The sequence below is a fragment of the Strigops habroptila genome, chromosome 10 (assembly GCF_004027225.2).
Source record: "Strigops habroptila isolate Jane chromosome 10, bStrHab1.2.pri, whole genome shotgun sequence".
NCBI classification, from domain to species: Eukaryota; Metazoa; Chordata; class Aves; order Psittaciformes; family Psittacidae; genus Strigops; species Strigops habroptila.
The window spans coordinates 8,407,291-8,429,100 of NC_046359.1; the positions used below are offsets into that span (position 1 = coordinate 8,407,291).

The window sequence follows — 21,810 nt, forward strand, 5'->3', positions numbered from 1 at the left end:
GAGCACAGCAGAGTTCAGGGACCTGCCATCAAGACCACATCTCTATTTACACAACAGAGCAACACAAAGACACCAGAGTCAGCATCTTCCCCAGCCTTTGCACCAACATGAGGTGGAAAAGCAGAGCATCCACAACACAACCATCACAGTCATCCTGGTTCAGGATCATAATAACACACCTGCCTTTTATTAGGAAACACCATCCCTCTGGACATCCATGCTGCCCACAGCAGCATGATGCTGACTTGTCATCAAGTACCCCTGCACTCTCTCCCTCCTGCACACATCACTGAGGACTGGCAGCACAAGGAGGTGGGGTATGTGTGGCTGATGGGTGTCAAGGACTGAAAACAAACAGGAAGACCCCTTCACAAAAACAACCAAGCCATAAGTGGAATACGAACATAAGCGATTAATAGTTTGGGCTGGTTTGCCCGAAATCCCTGTTGACTTCTAGTTTTTCTGAAGTTTGCTTTCTTCTAATTTCCAACAACAACCAAAATATCTTCTAAGATTTGGTTCTGCAAACAATTACACACCAGTAGCTTCTCCTGCATAGAATCCAACTTCAGCAAGCAAGACAATCTCAGTGGCTACAATACCTTGCAAGAGTAAAAGCAAGCACAGAATTGCTGCTTCATGTGGTTTTCTCCTTCTCCACTATAAATGAATAGATCCCTAGCTCTCAGCACTTTCAGCCCACTGCCTCCTAGCATTTTCAATGGGTACTCCAGAAGTATCATATTAAAGAAAAATATTTAAAAGTAGCATAAATGTTAGCATTGTCTATTTTTCTGTTTTTCCCCAGTTCTCTATCTCATCCCACTGGGGACAGTGCAAGGGACTGAGGAAGTAGCTGTGAGGTGTTTAGCTGTCTGCTGGGTTAAACTGGGATGACCAAGTCAAAAATAACAGCATTTAATAGCTTCATTTAACAAAAGTTCAAGCTGTAAAATACTGAGTTTGGACACATGCTTGTGATGCTGTTAAAAGCACTGGTGATGTCTGCCAGGGCTGCAGGGTACAGCTGGATGTCACAATAAAGCCATTCTGTCTGCCTGCTGCAGCCAAGCACAATCAGTCCCAATTCCTTCAGCCCTGAATTGTCTTCACCTTCACTCTCTTCCCCCTCCCTACTCACCTCTCCTTTCTTCATTGAATTAGATAAGGCAGGAAAGAGAGAAGGGGTGCCTGAAACAGGCCAAAACAGGGCAGACAAGCACCATAACAGATGCAGGAGATAGGATGGCATATGCAAGATTTTCTTTCCAGTAGCAGTGGACACAAGATCAGCTTAGTAAGGTATGGGTTGATACCTAAAGTTTGCATTGAAACTTCATGGAGTATAAAATCAAAGAGCATTAAATATAAAACACCACTGGGGCACAAATTCCCTAAGCCACAAAATGCCGGAGGATGAGACACATCTCTCTGGATGCTTGTCTTTTTCTTCTAACTCCTTTCCCCAGCCATCATCCCTCAGGACAATGGTTCCTGCATTCCTAATTGTGCTGCCACACCAAACCCTGATGCTTCGTACAGTGCAAACTCAAGTAAGGCACCACAAAGGAAAGCCCAGCTACACCCACCACCCCTATACATTCATCCACTCCCACACGGCTCCAAGGCAAGTACCAGTATGACAACAGACACTCCGATCAGGAAACCAATTATGCATAATTTTCAATTTAACCTGGATTAAGATTAATCTCAACTGGTTGCCCCAACAGGGAAATGCACTGCTTTGCTGTGTAAGGACATCTATGCAAATGAGAGCACATGGGAACTATTTCTTCCTGGAGCAGTTTCTGGGAAGTAAAACCACATTACTCAAGTACAACAGTACATTACTCAAGACTGAAATAATTTAAAAAAAATAAAAATAGGAAAAAAATTTAAAAGCATGTAACAATTTTTAAACCCCCTAAGATTAGCAAAATAAAAACAAACCAACAAATAACTGTAAGCATCTTAAAAAAAAAAAAAAAAACACCCAAAAATTATTTTCAGTTAGTGCAGCACAGTAACTGTTCAACATTTATGCTTCTACACGGTCGTTTTCTTACGCATACGGAATTATATAAAAAAATAAAACATGATCCTGATTACCTTGGGAAACTATTAAAAAAATAATGATTAAAGCTGATGAGATTCAATCCAATCACACAGCACCAATGTAAAACAAGACATTTTTGACCTTGCAGGTCCCTATTAGTTTGTACAGAAATAATCCTTCCATTTTCTACAAGAGTGCTTTCTGAAGCACCACGTAACTCTCTAAAACACAGTTTTATTTAGAGAACTGTAGCCATTTGGCTTACAAAATTAGATAGGCTATACTAAAGCATCCCTCTATAATCAGCACACAGAAGGAAGAATGTTTTTGGCATGTACATCTGCCGGCCAGGACAGGTTTCCCTACAGCTCCTGCTGCCTTATGCTATTCTCCAGCTCTGTGCTCAAGTCCTAGACATTATGGTAGATTTGTTCCTCAGTAATCAGGAGCCAACAGCCATTTTGGCAACACACAGGGCCTGTAATGTTTAGGTTCATTTTTTCTCCAGTTTTAAGGATCCTTTCTTATTTTTTTTAAGCAGACTGTCATTATTATAATTAGAAAGTGACTGGAGTGGTGCCTAAATGTCCAGAAAATGCAGAGTGCAATGGAAAGGCCACACGACGTCTTAGGTTCACACAGTCCAAGGTCAAGACTTGACAGCAGCCAGCAGCAAAGTTGGAAGAGGATGCTGCATATATGCCAAAATGAGGTATTCGTCTGTTTTCTTAGGAGAAGGAACTCTTATCTAAATTCCTTGTAGGCAGGGAATGTCATCACCACCAAATAATTAAGTCAAGCTGTCTTAGAAGGGATGCTTGAATCATCCCCATGAGCTGACAGGGGAAACAAAAACCACCCTGAAAACAAAAGCACACGTACTCCCAGCCTAATGTAACAGTGTATTTAACCATGGCTAAGTAATTCCTCCCCCATCTTGTACTAGCTATAACCTGGTTACTGCTTTCACTTAAGAGTGAAAGAGATGACAGCTCTTTCATTCTGAGAGACAGAGACTACATCATTCAAACTCTAGCTGTGGGTTTGTAAGACTACACCGGAGAAAGCAAACAAAGTCTACAATTTACTGGGAAAGAATCTCAGAACAGCTCATCCTTCTGCAGCACAATGAGCCATAATAGTTATCTAGCAAGCACACAGAAAGAAACAACTGTAATGACCTCCTCAGGTTAAAATAATAGCTCCATCAGCTTTAACTGCAATGCTTTTAACATTTCCATGAATGCTCAAGCAATCCTGCCTCAGTATTCCATACTTGCTCTGCACTGCTTTAGGTTCGCCTCTCTAATTCTACACAGGGAAATTTGAGCACAGATCCATTACCTTTCAAAAACACAAGAACTCGTTGTGGGTTTTTCTCCTGCATTTAAGAAGAGGAAGTTTATTTTAAATGCTAAAGAAAACTCACCCCCAAGACCCCAAATCTTTCACAAAAGTTCCAACCACAGAGAAAATCGATTTCGAAGTTGTGATTAAGGATTACGATGGCATTCTCCTTCCCATACTTGGGGTAACTTTGTGGGTCAGTGTAGAGGGTGCAATCGGTGCCTGACCACCATTCCAGTAACATCACCATCTCTGGAATAAAGAACAAGAAATATATGAATGTACATAGTATATGCAAAGCCACAAATTAGTAACGTTAGAAAGCACCAGTCACCTCAACCAGCGCATCGCAAAAAAAGGGCTGTAATGAAGCTGAAATGCTGAACATAAACCACACAGTCACACATCTTGGTACAGCAAGGCAGGGACAGAGGAGAGAAGGAAAACAAGGATATTGCATGGAAAGAGGGAGCAGAAAATATCCACAGCAATATTGAGGAAAAGGAGTTCCATTTATTTGAAAACTGCAAATTCAATGCTACAAATTATCAAAAGGCATGTTAAATTAGCAATCGCAATTTACACTAGTACAACAAAATTACATGAATAGAATGAGCTTGTAGGAGCAAGAAACAAGCCTATTCCTGCCATATACAGGTCCTCATGCTCCTCTAAAAACTGTACAATTTTAGACCAGAGAGCAGTTCAGACAAGACACCCGCAACCAGCTCTGTTATATGTACACCTTATGCATCATCCTGTTAACTTGACAGAAGTAACCGTCATATGACCTGCTACAACTGAGGCACTCTACATTTGGCACGGGTGTATCAATCATCCAGAGCAAAGCCAATAGCTCACACTGGATGAAGAACATCCATGCCCAGACCAAAGGTAAAGTGAGTGGCTGGCAAAGTGTGCAGAGCCAAGGATAATAATTAATAGCATAACTATCTGCATACCCTTTAATTGATGAACTGATGAAGTAAATTGGGGAGGGGGAGGGAACAGGGGAGGAGAGGAAACAGGGAAATGACTGTTAAACACCTCAAAAACACTCTGGATTTGCACACAGATTTGTTCCAAAAACCTAACTGTAAGAAATGATAAAAGGATTGGGAGCACAGTGAGAGCTGTTTAAAACACAGGTGTACTAAGAAGCTGGTGTGTGGTTTCTCAGCAGTTTCCTAGCGACTATCATATAGCTTTCACCTTCCTATTTGCTTATCCCATTATCAAGCACAGGCAAGAAGTAGGCTTTCACAGAATCACAGAATGGAATGGGTTGGAAGGGATCTTCCTTGCTTAGAGACAAGGATGCTGCGCAGGACAGTGTCAAATGCTTTGCACAAGTCCAGGTAGGTCACATCAGTTGCTATTCCCTTATCCACCAGTGCTGTAGCCCCATCACAGAAGGCCACCAAATTTGTTGGGCAGGATTTGCCCTTAGTGAAACCATGTTTGCTGTCACCAATTGCCTCCTTATTTTCCATGTGCCTTGGCACAGTTTCCAGCAGAACCTGCTCCATGATCTTGCCAGGCACAGAGGTGTGACTGACTGGCCTGTGGTTCCCTGGGTCTTCCATTTTCCCTTTAAAAATGGGGATTATGTTTCCCCTTTTCCAGTCAGTGGGAACTTCACCAGACTGCCACGACTTCTCAAATATGATGGACAGTGGGTTAGCCACTTTGTCCGCCACTTCCCTCAGGACCCACAGATGCATCTCATCGGGTCCCATTGACTTGTGCACCTTAAGGTTCCTTAGATGATCTTGAACCTGATCCTCTCCTATAGTGGCCAGTTCTTCATTCTCCTGATCCCTGCCTTCGCTTTCTGTGACTAGGGCAGTGTGGCTGGAGCACTTGCCAGTGGTGATTGAGGCAAAAAAGTCATTAAGTACCTCAGCCTTCTCCATCTTCCAGGTAACCAGGTCTCCTCCCATTTCCTTCTGGAGACAGCCCACCTTTTCCCTAATCTTCCTTTTATCACCAATGTATCAACAGAAGCTTTACTTGTTGCCCTTGATGTCCCTGAATGTAATTCTATCAGGGCTTTATTTTTTCTAACGTATCCCTGGCTGCTCAGACAATTTCTCTGTACTCCTCCCATGCTGCTTGTCCTTGCTTCTATCCTCTGTAGGTCCCCTTTTTATGCTGGAGTTTGTTCAGGAGCTCCCTGATCATCCATGCAGGCCTTCTAGTGTTCCTGCCCAACTTACTCTTTGTCAGGATGCATCACTCCTGAGCTTGGAGGAGGTGATCGCTGAATATTAACTAGCTTGCTTGGGACCCTCTTCCCTCCAGGGCTTTATCCCATAGTACTCCACCAAGCAGATGCCTCAAGAGGCCACAGTCTGCTCTCCTGAGGTCCAGGGCAGGAAGCTTGCTGTGCACCCTCCTCACCACCCTAAACATCTTGAATTCTACCATTTCGCGGCAGACTGCCCTCCAGCTTCACATTCTCCACCAGCCACTCCCTGTTGGTGAGAACAAGGTCCAGCATAGCACCTCTCCTCATTGACTCCTCTATCACTTGGAGGAAGAAGTTATCATCAGTACATTCCAGGAACCTGCTGGACTGCTTATGCCCTTCAACAGATATCAGGGTGGTTGAAGTCACTCATGAGGACCAGAGCTTGTGAATGTGAAGCTGCTCCTATCTGTGTACAGATGGCCTCATCCACTCGGTCCTCCTAGTCAGGCAGCATGTAGCAGGCCCCCTGTCCCTGTCCTCCCTTGAATCCTGACCCATAAACTCTTGGTCAGCTCCTCATCCATCCCCAGGCAGAGCTCCATGCACTCCAGCTGGTCACTGACATAGAGGGTGACAGCCCCTCCTCGTCTTACCCATCTGTCCTTCCTCAAGAGCCTGTATCCCTCCGTTCCAACACTACAGTCATAAGAGCCATCCCACCATGTCTCCATGATGCCAATAAGATCATAGCCCTGCAGGTGTGTACATGTCTCTAACTCCTCTTGTTTATTCCCCATGCTACATGTGTTTGCACAGGGGCATTTAAGTTGGGCCCCCAGTGAACCCGACTGGCTGGCCTGAGGGGAAGGAATTCTTTTATGCTGCTCTTCAGGTGCTCTCCTGCTGACCTGTGATCCCTCTCCAGGCTCTGGGCATCTTGTGCTGGCTATGGCATCAAACTGGTAAGAGTGGGATGGACTGAGGATTCTCTCCCCTGGCTGCTTAAGATTAAAGCCCTCTTCACCAGCTTGGCAAGCCTATGACCAAAGATGCTCTTCCCTTTCCCTGACAGATGGACCCCAGTAGACCAGGTTTCTCAAAGCAAGTCCCATGGTCTAAGTAGCTGAACCCCTGGCTGTGGCACCAGTCCTACAGCTTTGTATTGGTTCTGCTTGTAACTATAAGCCTGACCATAAGACTTGTCAATCAAACTTTTATTTATCAAAGTCCTTCCAGTCTGGGGCATGGGAATTTGAGGTGAGCCAGTAAAGCCAACAAGCTTGGAGAGCTCTATCTCCATGGAGATGGAAAAAGGAAATCTAAAAGCAGTGTCTCTCCTCAGGCAACCTGTGTCCTGAGCTGGGGGTCCATGAGACTAAATCTGTCAGGATGGAAGAGGAGTTAAGAGACATGTTTGCTTTCTGTCAAAGCTACCACACAACTTCTGCATCAAAGCAAAGGTCTACTGTGAGGAGCTGTTCTTTGCTAAGTGAAACATATCTCCTTCTCAGAGCCTATCTGTGCCATATGAATGGCTCTGCTGGAAGGATAAGACATGTGAGATGCTCCAAAAGCACCACAAAACCTCATTCACCTCAGGGAAGATCAAAACCAGACTAGTCTTTGAAATCCTTTTAATTTAGGTCCCCTACTGGCCTTGACTAGTGACCAAAAACAGAAAACAACAGTAAAAACCAGGAACAAGTCATCTACATTTTCAGGCATCATTAGTGAAATTAATTGGCTGAGGTTTTTGGATGACATTGCGCTATACACTGGAGAATAGGCATTAGTGACATGAATGAATTTTATCTAACAGTGTTACAGCCAGGCTAATAGGTAATCTATTCAAATAACATTACCTTAATATGATAAACCCATGTTTATGGTACAGATTAATTACTGATTTGTCTGTCCACCTGTTTATTTCTAATCAGGGCAGGTAACTACTGCATGGCCGGAGTACATATTATTCAATACATGCTATTATGCATCAATAGTCTGAGATGCAGAGGGAGACCTAAACTGCCATGTGTCATCCAAACAACGACTTCACTGGTTGGAAACTGACTTCCCACCAAAAGCCAAAAGACGGCCATATCTCAGCAAGAGAGCTGTGGAGATACAGAAATGTATATACATGGCTGTGCTTCTAGACTTTCCCTGCTACGATCTGCTCCTTATCACACACATTTACAATTTTACATCTTTCCAAGCACGTATTAAGATTTGCATTGGAAATAAAAGCTCTCGACTCTCAAAACACGGCAAAATTGAATAATAATTGGGGGGGAAAAGGGGGGAGAAACTAATCCAAACACACTGTCATTTGCAAATTTTACAGAATCCACATTCATATCCCGAGGCAGAACACAATCACAGAAACGAAAGGAAGTTAGTGACAGGATTAATTTGTCTTTTGCTTAAATGGGAACCCAACTAAGAGAAGAAATGACTGCCAGATGGGATTTTCTCTTTTTTAACCTCTACTGCCTTTAAACCTATTGCCTAAAACAAACAAGTATAGATGATGACTATATGGCCCTTTTGAAGAAAAAGCCAACTTTATACCAGAAAAAAAACCCACTTCAAAGCCCTCTTCAAGTGTGGGGGTTTTTTTAATTTTGTCTTTTGCTGAGGAATTTCAACAAAACTAACACGACGTCACGAATCTCACTAGAGAGGTATGACACATCCATAGAGTTCTTCAGTTATATATTTTCAGTCTCAAATACATTCCAAAAAAAGCATAGAAAAAAATATTTCTTTATGTGCTTTGATTCTTCAGGCTGCATATAAGCAGGATTTTTGTTTGAATAAATACTGCAGAAATAGGTCCCTGCTCGTGGCGGGGGGGGTTGGAACTATATGATCTTAAGGTCCTTTCCAACCCAAACCATTCTATGGTTCTGTGATTCTATTCCTGACCTTGCATGCCCATTGGTCACTAATATGCTCAGGTAGCTGCTGCAGAAACATAAAGCAGGCAGTGAACACCTCTGTATTAAATATAAACTTTCAGCCTTTAAGTTCTTAGCATGTTTCTTCCCCTCATCTTCCCTACTCTTTCTTTCCCCTTCTTCCCTGCCTCCATTCTCTTTGTGGTTCTCAAGCAATGATTAGCAGTATCAATTTGCACTACTCCTGCATCATATCCCCAGCTTACTTCCACCACCTGCCTCAGAAATTTATCACCCAGCAAACTGCTGCGGTGGCTCAGCAGCACAAGGTCACTCATACACACCCTCCCTCCTTCTTTCACAGTGTAGATGATAGTGCAAGTTTCCTACTCTTTGTACACCAATCAGAGTGTACAACTAAAAATCAATTTATACAGGGAGAAAAAGGATTCTCTTGCTCCCATCAGGGCTGGTCCAAGATTTCTAAGGCTTCTCCCTCACTCCCTTTCATGAGGTTTTGGAGTTTGAACATTACAACCGAGCTAGTAAATTCACTTTCACACATGTCGTAAGGGTTCCTACCTTTCAAAGCAACTCCTCCAGCGACACTTACACACATTTAATGCAAAGGAAAGAGAAAACCCAAAAGAACTTGAAATTTCTCATCACTGCTTTGAAGGCAGAGTCCTTGCAGTACGTTACAACTAGCTTCAGGAGAGGATGACGGTAGGGAGAAAACATGCCTTCAAATGCCTAACATGGATACTGTCTGCTTAAGAATTTTTGAGGTTTTCTAACTTTCTGGAATTAAAAATCCTGCACCCTGCTATACAGAACAGCTCCTACCTCTTGTGAGAGTAGACTGCTTCCTAGCCCTTTGCCGCACAAGCCTGAACTGCCTCAATGCCTCAACAGAACAAATAATTAAAAAGAAAACATCTCCAAGGCAGACCTGAACTATAACTAGTTATATGAAAAACATTTAAGGGAAGAAACACACACAGAGTTCACTGAGACTTGTTATTTTCCACCTCAAAGTTTTGCAAGAATGAACCATTATAACAGTTAACATTCTTCTTAGAAGTTGTTAGTAATTCCTTTAGCTAACTATTTTTGTTAAGCCATGGAAACACTTGTTTACAAGAGTAACCATAAAATGCCTATTTTAAAGCGCAACTAAAAGCATCGTTATGTATTGACTCTTTAAGTACAATAATTTTAAGATCTCGAGTAAGTACGTAAGCTGTTTTGAAGAGCAACAGAACTGGTTTTCTCTATGACGTGCTTCATTTTCTTTAACCTATTTTTCAAGGCAATACCAAGAAAGAGAAAATTCTGCTGAGAATATATGATAAAAGCATAGTAAACTCTCCAGTTTAAAAAGCAAGACAAGTGGGCAAGCTGTGACCATCATCCCAAAGACCCGACAGAATAAATGGCTCCATGATGAATGAGCGCACTACATAGAATGCTGGGGAAAGCATTAAAAAACCCAAACAAAAAAACCCCCAACCACAAGTAAAAGTAAGGTTAAAGACAGACAGACAGATAGTGTAGACTGGTCCATGCCTGTCTGTGGAAGAATGATTTACAGTAATAACTTACTATCTTTCCAAATTTTCAGACCACACCTACTAGGTGCGTCTCCTAAACGCTTTCCATAGAATGATTTAAAGTCTACAGGTAACTAAGACTTTAATTCGTTCTATGGAAAACGAATTCTGTAGCTAAGAAAAGCAAGTCTATTATCTTCTCTGGACTACTCAAAAGCCCTCTGTGTACCGCAGACAGGGTTAAACCTCTGGATGATACCTACTATGTTAACTGTGAAGGAGGTTTTCAAAACATTTCTAAGCATTGATGACCCCACTGCCTCCTTACAGAAGCTATTCTAGTGCTTCACTGTGCAATCTAACCTGACCAGCAATTTATTTCTGGTCTCTACTCCCTTCTTCTCTGCAGAAGCTACAAGTAATTATGAGGAAAACTTGAAGGCAAGAGTTGTTTTAAGCTTGCACTGATTAGATACACGAAATAATTGGAGCACAGAGCTGGAACATTATTACACGTCTACAAGAAAAAAAATTTTAAAATAACACGTTATTATAAAAAAAAGCACATATGTATTTTCTGTGAGGGGAACAAAAACCTGGTTCTTGGGAAACAACCTGGAGCTGGAAAGTAAAGCAATGCCTTCCCCCTTTCCCCAAGATGAGGGGGAGGTTGTTCACAGACCTAGACAAGACACCAGCTCTCCAGCTTCAAGCAGGTTCCCTTACATTCTTTATTCTGCATGAGCAGCACATACAGATATAAATGCAAGCGCCAATGAGGTGTAATGGAGTAATCTGGTCCACCCTGAGACAAAGGTCCTGGTCTTCAACCTGTAGGAAAATGCTTAAGACAACTGGTTTAAACAGAAGAGAAACCTAAAATCCAGCCCCCTCTTGCCTCAGCGCCATCACCCACTACCTACCCCATTCACATTTACCCTAGCTGGTGATACAACAACTTCTGCCTTTGGACCTCTTTTCCCCTCCTTTAAAGATGTTTTGCAGCAAAACGTGCAAAGCTGACGTGGGGAAAAACATGCACACAAATTTAAAACCAAAACCAAACAAAACCTTTCTCTACTGGCTGCAGGTCTGCTGTTGGAGATTTTTGCCCCAGTCTCCACAGGAGATCCTGTAAGCAACTCCCTTGAGCAACACTTCCAATGAATTACATAGCTGGGCTTTTAGGGACAGAAATCACCAAAAGAGAGGAATGGTGACTCAATTCCCCACCCATCATACTAAGTTTCTGGATGTGCTTGCATAGCAAAAGACAAACACAGCCCATCCCTTTCATACAGTCAAGCTCCAAGACCCATTTCTTCCAGCATATGCTTCCAGGAAATTCTTTTAATCTACTTTTCTTCACCAATCTTACATTCCAACAAAGACAATGTGCTGCTTTTGCCACAAATGACTGAGGTCAATATAGCATGCACTGATCAAAGGAGTTAGTGCCTACAAACAGTGAAAGAAAACTTGCCACTTGGCAAGTTCCTATGAGACCAACATTTGCTTTGAATGGGCATGAAACCAGGCAGACACGTCTCTTCCAGATGTGGTTTCTTGCCCAAAATACCACTGGATTTTTCCTACTGCGCACAGCAGCACCGCTACAGAGGAACTGCTTAGCAAAGAAAAATGGTTTCAGTGCATCCACTGCAGGTCACTATGCAAAAAGAACACCAGTTTTGTTTCAAGACTTTCTTTGAAGCAACTTCTTATTGTCATGGTTTAACCTCAGCCAGAAGACAAGCATCATGCAGCCACTCGCTCACTGCCCTCCCCTCCTCCCCACCAGAAAAACAGATTTCTCTCTGCATCCTTGGCCTACTCGTAGCTTTTATTATTTTTAAGCCTGCATATCTTTAAGAAATACTGTGCCCACCTAGCAAACCCTTTCACTGTTAAGAAAGGTATATTACAATCGTTAGATTTATTATAAAGACCTTAGCGTTCAGCTCCTCGTGGAATTGGTTATCAGCAGGAGAGAGATGACAACCCGAAACAAAATCCAAAAGCTACCAACTCCAGCTTGTGAGCAATCCCAAAAATTTTTGGGAAGAAGTTACTGACGCTCTCACAAGAGAAGGTTGAGAAGAAGAAACCATGTACATCTGTCCTGGGCACACATGCATGTTTTCCATGTTGATGGATTCATACGAGTGGCTTTCGCTTCCTCTCAAAGAAAGCCTAGTCTATTATATACCAAAACCAGCCAGAAGATAGCTGGAAAGAATGGTTATAGTTATGCTTTCTGTCACCTCCACAATGCCTGTGTACCTCCAACCAAAGTACGTGTTCCACAAACAGTTCCCTGTCTTTCTCTGTCCTGTATTCCTACTCTCCCCAAGTCCACAGGTACCAACCCTTTCTCCTCTCACAGGCGAATGGATGAATAGATAAATTAACCTTTGCTCAACTGCTCTCAATCTGAATTTAGCCTGAAGGCTGAAATTTCTTTTTTAAGCTTGAATAAGGCTTTCTGCATGCAAATTCTTTCCAGCTTTCCAGGTAAGTCAACTGGTCTAATAAGAACCAATACTTTTGACTGTAAATCATTTATACTATCTGTTTTTCTTAACTCTATCCCAACTGTCTTCAGCCAATCAGACAATATCATTCAAAACAGTAAAGACCAGATACCTTACAGCTTCCTGTTATTCATAGGGGCAGGCATTATCTGTCTTAGTACTTCATGATTCTACGATATGATTCTATGATGCCTACCAAATAGCACTTTACACAAGTAATCCCCACCACCTCCAAGAAAAGCAGGTTAGGCTCCAGATGTCAGTAGTGATTTAACAGCACTAACCTACTCTTCTAGCTTGCACAAACTTTGTCTCTCTTAAGCAATCAGCATCATCAACTATCTCAACTGCTATATGCACGCAACTATTTCTAAAGTAAATTTGAATCTCAAAAGGATGAATTTATACACTACGCATCACCTTCTTGAAGTTTAACATCGGTTTCTGGCATGCACTTCAATAATATGTTCTGCTGAGGTGGCCTGTTAGGATGCAGAAGACATTCTGGAGAAGCATGCTCAGAGTTGTTCTGTCCCAACCGCTGTGCTGCTGAAGCAGCTTTCCTGAATAAGAAATGTATACAAGGAGTATCAGGACAAGTTTTGCTCTGTCCTTACTAGAAGGAAGCATTTTATCTCAGCAAGCAGGAGCTGAGGTCAGGTTTCCGTGAATATTAGATTATGCTTTTTATTAAATTATTCAGTATATGATGTTCACGAACCAGGAAGTCTAGTATATTCATCTGTACAAGCACTGACAGGTGTAAGAGATGACTGGTGGGAGAGGAAACATGAAAAGACTAGGTGAGAAACAACTTAAAAGAAGGCGCTAAGTGTTCTGCAGTAACACAGCATTTGATAGCCCTTATCAGTTAGTTTAGCATGGGCATGCACATCAACTGCTTTCTGAAGAGGCAACCAAACAGCTTTCATACTCTGGCACACAGACCCATCCTGGGACAAAACAAAATACTACCTGATCCATCACACATCCCTCTCCTGGCATGCCTTCATCAAGTATGACCCTGCATCATGCCTTACTCAGAAGAGTGTGCAAGGACTAAATTTTGTGTCCCACTGAAGCTGTTGCAGCAACGACAGCTTGTTTGAGCAGTACACAGGAGGTTATTCCAGTTCACATTTCAATGGCTAGGGTGGCATATTACTGTCTAAATCCCAAAACAGAAGCTTAAATGAGAACAAGGTGACCTATATTAAGCATAAGCAAGTGCCAACTTAAATTGATAGACTCAAAAAATCAAATCCAATAATTATGCAGTGGTCACAAATCTGTTCCCAAACTTTTATTAAACATCAAATGCACAATACTTGCCACCAGGCATTTGAATCTCTACAGTTTCTTTTCAAGCTCTTTCCTGATACCAGACAAGATAGGAGCAACTTGCTCTAAATAGAAGTGGAGAATCTGAGGTAACTTAATAAGCCTTCAGAAGAAACATCAGCTATTTACAGTACTTACAGCATGTACAAACAGAGGAAAGAAAAGCAAATAATTGAAGATGCAAAACACAAAAAAATCTCACTGGGTAACAAGAAGAAAAAATTACAAATATTGTTAAACACGAGCTACCAGATGGGCACAGTCAGTTACAGAATTTTACCAGTTTTAACCAGGATTTCAGAGATCAGACAGAAACATCTGATACATTTGTAGACTTTTGCACAGTACAAGCCAAACTAGTAGAGAAAAGTCTACGAGAAACAAAGTGGACGTGCAAGTCAGGAGAGTGATCACCTCCAACAGGCAAACCAATGCCCACTCTGTCTCCAAGAAATGCCTGCCTTCCAAAAAAATGCCCTCCCCTCAGTTTTTACTGCAGCACACAACATTATATGGCATAGAATATGCCCTTGGTCAGTTTGGGTCAGCTGTCTTGGTTGCCTCCCCTCCCAACTTCTTGCAAACACCAAATCCTTCTTCCTGGGGGAAGAGCAGACAAGAGCGGCAAAAAGAGAAAGCCTTGATGCTGTGCAAGCACTGTTCAAGAACAGCCAAAACACTGGTGTGTTACCAGCACTGGTTTAGTTACAGATCCGAAACACAGCACCATACAGACCAAGTACAACTATAAATAATTCACTCTTTATGATTAAATTCTGTCTTTGAACGGTGAGCAGACTAGTGACTACAGCTAATGATTTAGTCAAGTCATTCCCAGCCATGAGAGAAATATTTTTAGTTAAGCAAGAGTGTCCCAACAACAAAACAAACACTTTTGCCCCCATATCACCAGTGAGAAAGCAACAAGGGAGACTGTTCACAAGGAAGCAGTGCAAAAATAACAGTACTGCAAAACTATCTAACAAATTTCATCTCGGAGAGACCCAGATGACCTCCCAGAATACTGAATCAGAGAAGAAATGAAGTTTTGTCAAAAAAATAGTTTCTGACTGAACATGGCACCATGTTTTTAAAAACAGAAAAGAGTAGAAACTACTAATAATTAGACTGGTAAGTAAATAAATGATCAGGCTAACTACAGAGATAGTAATCAGATCTCACTACTACACAGGAATGAGAACAAAACAAAACCACACTTATTCAGAAGAGATGTCTGCAAGAGTCAGAATTTAGGAAAACAAACTATCATTTTTCAGAGGAAGGTCTATATGTCATTATCTGATAACTCTGATTTCATAGACAAAAGAAAGACCTCAAATCTAACATACCCAGGCTATACTAAGCTATTCATATGACGCAATAAAAGAAATTGCCATTAAACCAAAGGGAAACTGAAGATTAGTAAACAGCTGTAAAGAAGAACCAAACTGAAAAGTGTGACTATCTGGTTTTGTTGTCTTTTTGGTCAATCTGGATAAAGAAAGATCTCCTTGAAGTGTTTCTGAGGACTAAGACATTCAACGCAAACTAATAAATTTTGTGGATGATACAAAGTCAGAACACACTTTAGAATCAGATGACCTTGAGAGGCAAGGTAACAGAAATGGAATTAATTTTGATACGACAGCTCATTGTGTGATGCCTTGCAGAACTAATAAAAAAAGAGCCTCATAATTTCGAAATGACAGAGGAGAAAGATATCTGAGAACATCAGCTTGCCACTGAAAGTTTCTGCTCTGTTCATATCATTCAGCTCTAACAAAGAAAAAAAAATGGCATTAGGATGTTTGTTCCTAAAAGGGAATAGCGAATTGCACCACTGAGTTAATCTCCAGACCAGTGCATCAGTACCAGACATCCATGCTCAGGAAGGAAAAGCTGAGACAAAGCAGATGCAGACCTGGGCTATCAGGATGGCTGGAAAATAGAAAAGCTTGGCTCCCTCAAGCTATTAAACAAATGCTGAAAGAGGATTGGGTTGCTCTCCGCAAAGATGGCTTCAGGATGCAGAAGGTTAGCAGTGCATAAAAAGAACAATTTAAGCAAAATACCACTAGGACAGTAACAACTGTGCCTAAAGTGACTGAAAATGCAGGTATCTGATATTCTGAAGCATCTTCTCATTGCTTTGGCAGATTAAAAATACCTAACAGCTTTACAAATTGAAGAAGATTCATCTTAAAAGGAGTACATCATACTGCTGCTAGCAACAGTATGACTTTACTTCAACGATACAGGAACTTTGTTCTAGTCCTATTTCCTGTCATTAGAAAAAAAAAAATTCAGATTTTCCGAACAGACTGTCTTACAGGCCAATAAGGCCCTTCCATCACTGCTCAAGAAATACGTTGCAGAGGTATACTACACAGGCTGCATCGAGCATTCACTGGACAAGGAGGAAGTCAGTACCTTGCAGCAGTATGCAAAGGCTCTGTTTAAGCAGGGTAGCACCAGCCACAAACTTTTCCCAAACGAGTTCTCAGCTGAAAATCACTTGCCAGCGCACAAGGATCTGAAAATTTGAGTATGCACAAACGCAAATGTGAACTGAGTTAACAGATGTCACAGCTAACTTGTATTTATTAAATCGCAATTGACTTGACATAATGAATCATTAGCGTTTCCTTAATCATAGGGTGATCAACATTGTCCACACTTAGGACTCATACTTTCACTCAGAACAACTGCCCACACACTCATGTAACTGTGTTTTTTTGCCATATGTATTGCTTTTATGTACTAATTAGACCATCTAAATATTAGGAAAGTTATGACTCTTAACTGAATCTTTCATGTTTAATCCACATATTTAGGAAGGTAAACTATTTTCACATAATTCCTCTCCTTCTAGCACATATTCTCACAATAGTCTTAATTTCTACATATAGCAAGTTTACCTTCTTTAGTTTCAAATCAAACAAAAATTTGGACTTTGGAACAAAAGCATTTCAGGGATAAAATGGCACATCAGAGAGAAAATCCATTATTTTTGCTGCTCTAAATCCATGCCATCAACATGTTTAACCTGCATTTTCAGTTACTGACGAGAAAAGATGTGAATTTATTTCAGAGAAAAAAGACTGATGAGAAAAGAGACCACCAGATGCCAAAGAAAGCCATCTCTAGCACAAATTGGAAAAGTGAATTTAATTAGGAAACTGAGCAAAAGCTAATTTAAATCTTAAGAAAATCTGCACTGCTTTTAAATAAAGCCTCTAGTTACCAGTGTTATATTTCAGAGAGATGTAAACACACGCAAAAAAAAGAAGGAATTACCATCTCTGCAGAACAGCAGAACAAGAAAACCAGGGGTAATGGCATCTAAGGTTTCTGTACTTTCCCAGTAATATCTGTGTTTGGCTTTTGATTTCCGATAGCTACTGCACTCATAAGAAATACCCACGTATTACCAGAAATAATATGGTACAACTTATTTTTAGACTTAAGGCAGATAACTTCTACTTAGCCTTCTCATGCACAAGATTCTATCTGAATTTAGGGACTGGAAACAGAAAGCTGACTGAGTACCTGTATTACATCATGGGAGTTAATGCTGAATAGCCACAGAACCTCTATCACTTTGAGAACGTTGTTCGGAACAAAACCATTATTCATTTTTCACTGGCATTCCATGAATTCCCTGTCTCTGCCTGTAATCTTACAGCATCTCATCACGTGAGGTCTTGAGAGACAAGAACTATGTCCCAGTGCTTATTTTAGCTTCTTTATCCCTAACAGTGACTTTCACAAAGTGTTCTTTAAAGGGACAATAAGGTCGGAAACTACGAATTAAACAAATGGCTTTCATGAATTAAAAATAAAGTCCTACAGATCAAATATACCTATCAAGTATACATAAAGCTGTGATTTTTGTACTGGGTGCAGTGTGTAACCCCTCTGCTGAAGTTATCCAAATAAATAAATATACAAAAATCCTCCCTTCATTCTTACCAAAGAATGAAATACACATCAGAAATAGTACAATCTCTTAAGAAAAACATACACACAAAGTATACAACAGTATTATACCACAAGTCAGGACACCAGTGCCTCTCGATTCACATCTAGTCTGATTGCAGTTGCATTAATATCTCCTCAAAGCTTAAGTGCAGTGAGGAAGTTAGAAAACAAACCCACAGGCACAACATGACGACCTGCTCAGACAGCCCGCAGATCGTGTGCTCCAGCAAGTGAGAATGCCAAGATACCACTAATCTGCCTAACCTCTCACTGCTCAAACTAAAAGGGTCCCCCCAAAAAAAAGCATTATTGGCTTCCTGCTCCGTAGTCCCAGTGGCTTAATACAACACTGCAGGAATACTGCAGAGGTAAGTAGCTTCTTGCTTTTGCACATCTGCGACAACAGTGTTGTCCTCTTAGAATTATTTGTGTTGAATAGTTTTCCTAGGAAACACAGGTTTAGTTTATGTGGTACTTGGCAACCTTATATAATCAACACACTCCAAGCTTACACTCTTCTATTCAGTTTCCAAAAAGATAGCTTCTGCCAGTTACAAAAGGCAGGCTGTGCTTCTCTGGTAACCCATAACATTTCCCTATTCAATGCTTTGCCAACTATCATAGAATGGCTGGGGTTGGAAAAGACCAACAGAGGTCATCTAGTCCAACCTCCCTGCTCAAGCAGGGTCACCTAGAGCACATTACTCAGGACTGTCCAGACAGCTCTTGAGTATCTCCAGGGAAGGAGACTCCACAACATCTCTGGGCAACTTATTCAAATGCTCAGTCACCCTCACAGTAAAGTTCTCTCTCGTTCAGGTGGAACTTCCTATGTTTCGGTTTTGTCTGTTGTCTCTCGTCCTATCGCCTGGCACTCCCCTCTTGACACTCTCCCTTCAGACACTTGTACATATTGATCAGATTCCCCCTAAGCCTTCTCTTCTCTAGGCTGAACAGGCCCAGCCCTTTCAACCTTTCCTCATACGAGATGCTTCCAGTCCCCTAATCATCTTGATAGCATGCCACTGGACCCTGTCCAGTAGTTCTTTGTCCTTCTTGTACCAGGGAGCCCAGAACAGGACTCAGTACTCCAGAAGCAGCCTCACCAGGGCAGAGCAGAGGCAGAGGATAACCTTCTTCAACCTGCTGGCTATGCTCTTCCTGATGCACCCCAGGATATCATTGGCCTTCTTGCCCACAAAGGCATATTACTGGCTCATGGACAACTTGCTGTCTACCAGGATGTCAGGTCCTTCTTCACAGGGCTGCTTTCCAGCAGGTCAGCCCCCCAGCCTGTACTGGTGCATGGGGTTATTCCTCCCCAGGTGCAGGACCCTGCGCTTGCCTTTGCTGGATGTCAAAGGGTTCCTCTCTGCCCATCTCTCTAGCCTGTCTAGATCCTTCTGAATGACAGCACAGCACTCTGGGCTGTCAGCCACTCCTCTCAGTTCCGTATTGTCAGCAAACTTGCTGAGGAGGCACTCTTACCTCTTCATCCAGGTCATTGAGGAATGAGCTAATACTGGCCACAATATTGACCCTCGGGAGGCACTGCTAGTTACAGCTACTGAACACAACCCTCTGAGACCTGCCATTCAGCCAAGCTCTCAATCCACCTCACTCTCCACTCGCCCAGCCCACTCCTCCTGAGCTTGTCTACGAGGATGCCATGGGAGACAGCGTCAAAAGCCTTGCTGAAGTCCAAGAAGACAATATCCACTGCTCCCCCCGCATCTATCCAGCCAGTTGTCCCATGGTAGAAGGCAATTCAGGTTGTGAATCCATGCTGACTATGCCTGATCACCTTGTCTTCCACATGCTTAGAGATGGCCTCCAGAATGAGCTCACCTTTCCAGGGATTGAGGTGAGGTTGACTGGCCTGTAGTGCCCAGCATCCTCCTTCTTGCCCTTTGTTGCGGTAACATTTGCTTTCTTCCAGTCTTCAGTCACCTCTCCTGATTGCCATGACCTTTCAAAGATGATTGAGAGTGGCCTAGCAACAATGTCTGCTAGCTTCCTCAGCACTTGGGGTGCATCCCGTCAGGGCCCATGGACTTGCAGCTGTCAAGTTTGTCTAAATGATCTCTAACCAAATCCTCCTCAGCCAAGGGAAAGACTTTTGTTTCTCCAAACCTTCTCCCTGGTTTCCTGGGTCATGTCCTGTAGGCTCTTCCTTGGCTGTATGGAGCAAAAAAGTTGTTCTGCCGTGTGGGAGGCGCCTATGAACCTCCCCTTCCTCCACCTTTCCTGGTTTAAAGTTCTCCCTGCCAGGTTGGCCAGTCTGTTGGCAAAGACATGTGTGCCCCATTGAGTGAGATGGGTTCCATCTCTCCCAGTCAGCTGCCAATCTTCGAGAAGGGTCCCATGGTTCTAGAAACCAAAACCTTGTTGCCAACACCAGCAACACAGCCACTTGTTTACTCGGTGAATCCATCTCCTCCTGCTCTTATAGTTTACCCAAATGGGCAGGATCAAAGAGAAAACTACCTAGGCCCACAGACCCTTGACCACCATCCGCAGAGCTCTGAAACCCCATTTAATAGTTCCCAAGTTATCCTTGGTATCATTGGTGCCCTCTTGAAATATTGGTGGGGGGTAACAGCCAGATGTGTGGACAAGCCTCGGTAGTCTTTCCATGGCATCTCTAATTTGAGCCCCCAGCAGACAATAAAGCTCTCTAGAAAAGCGGTCAGGTTGGCAGATGGCTACCTCTGTCCCCTGCAGCAGACCATAACAATCACTTGCTGTTTCTTTCAGGTGATCCTGCGTGCATGGGGTCCAGCAGCCCAGTTGCTTCACAGAAAAAAAAAAAAAAGAGGAAAAACTTGAAGATTTAAGCAGGCAATACAATATTACACTACGTATATCAGGTACCAGAATTTCCTCCCATGATAAACTGATCAAAACTGTACAGAAATCCCAGAAGATGACAGCCTATTGGAAGAGTCAGTGATTTCCCTGAACTTAGCTAGAGAATTTGTTTCTGAATTATCTCTACCAACTTTGTTGCCCCAATTTTCTCAAAATTAGAGATACACAGGACTCCTATGACCCAAACTTTGATGCAGCATTTACCAGCTTGCAAGGTAATGGAGACAAGTTATCTTCTTCTCATCCTCTAGGCCATCCCATCCTCTAGGCCATACACACTACTGATTTACAACTGATTGAAATACTGTGCTTTAACTCATTCAAGCTGACATTTCCTCTTTGCATTAGGAAGACTTGCAGCTTTTTAAGATCAACCCTTTTCAATGGTTATATGGACTTCTCACAAGACTTCAGCCACTTGAAATTAAGAGAAGCACAGTAATAGCATCAGTTCCAGTTGCTATATCAGACCCACCAAAGGCAGACTGCAGAGTTGTTAGGTTGCCAGCTGGCGCTGTGCCTGAGGTCTCTGAGGTTCTGTGCAGGCCATCTGGATCTTCTCTAAAAGTCTTGCCTAAAAAGCTGGAAAGTGAAAAGCCAGTGCAAATAAACACTATTAGCATTTCAATTTACTGGCCTTATTTGAAGGCTTAAACAATAACCTCCTGTGATATCAACACTGCTGCTTTAATTCTTTGTAACAGCTTGCATCACAACAGAACCAAGAAGAAGGGATAGGAAGAATATCAAGGTACTCCAGTCCTCTCTCATTACAGGCCTGTTATTTGAAAACGTAATTTTTACCAGTTCAGATATTTCTCCAACTGGAATTGCCATGTAGGCTGATAGCAGTGGAAGAAACAATGTCAGCAAGTTCAGCTGAAGTACAGAAATCATTTATGACCTAGGTTGATGTGCGCGTCATTCCTTCCAATGTTTTTCTCACTGCTGTGGTGTGACCAAGAAGCTTGTAAGAAAACAGCATAGGAGCAGAGAAAAACACTCCAGCCGGATGATGCAAAGGCTCCTCCAA

General features: G+C 42.2%; 1 protein-coding gene across 4 annotated transcripts in view; it reads right to left on the bottom strand.

Annotated features, from left to right (window-relative positions):
- Positions 1–21,810, bottom strand: part of AGPAT4 (1-acylglycerol-3-phosphate O-acyltransferase 4) — an 84,090-nt gene that overhangs the window by 33,616 nt on the left and 28,664 nt on the right. For all 4 annotated transcript variants that reach the window (XM_030499224.1, XM_030499225.1, XM_030499222.1 and 1 more), the window contains exon 3: positions 3,486–3,655. In XM_030499224.1, the coding sequence (XP_030355084.1) occupies positions 3,486–3,655 (170 nt within the window). The remainder of the gene's footprint in view (positions 1–3,485; positions 3,656–21,810) is intronic.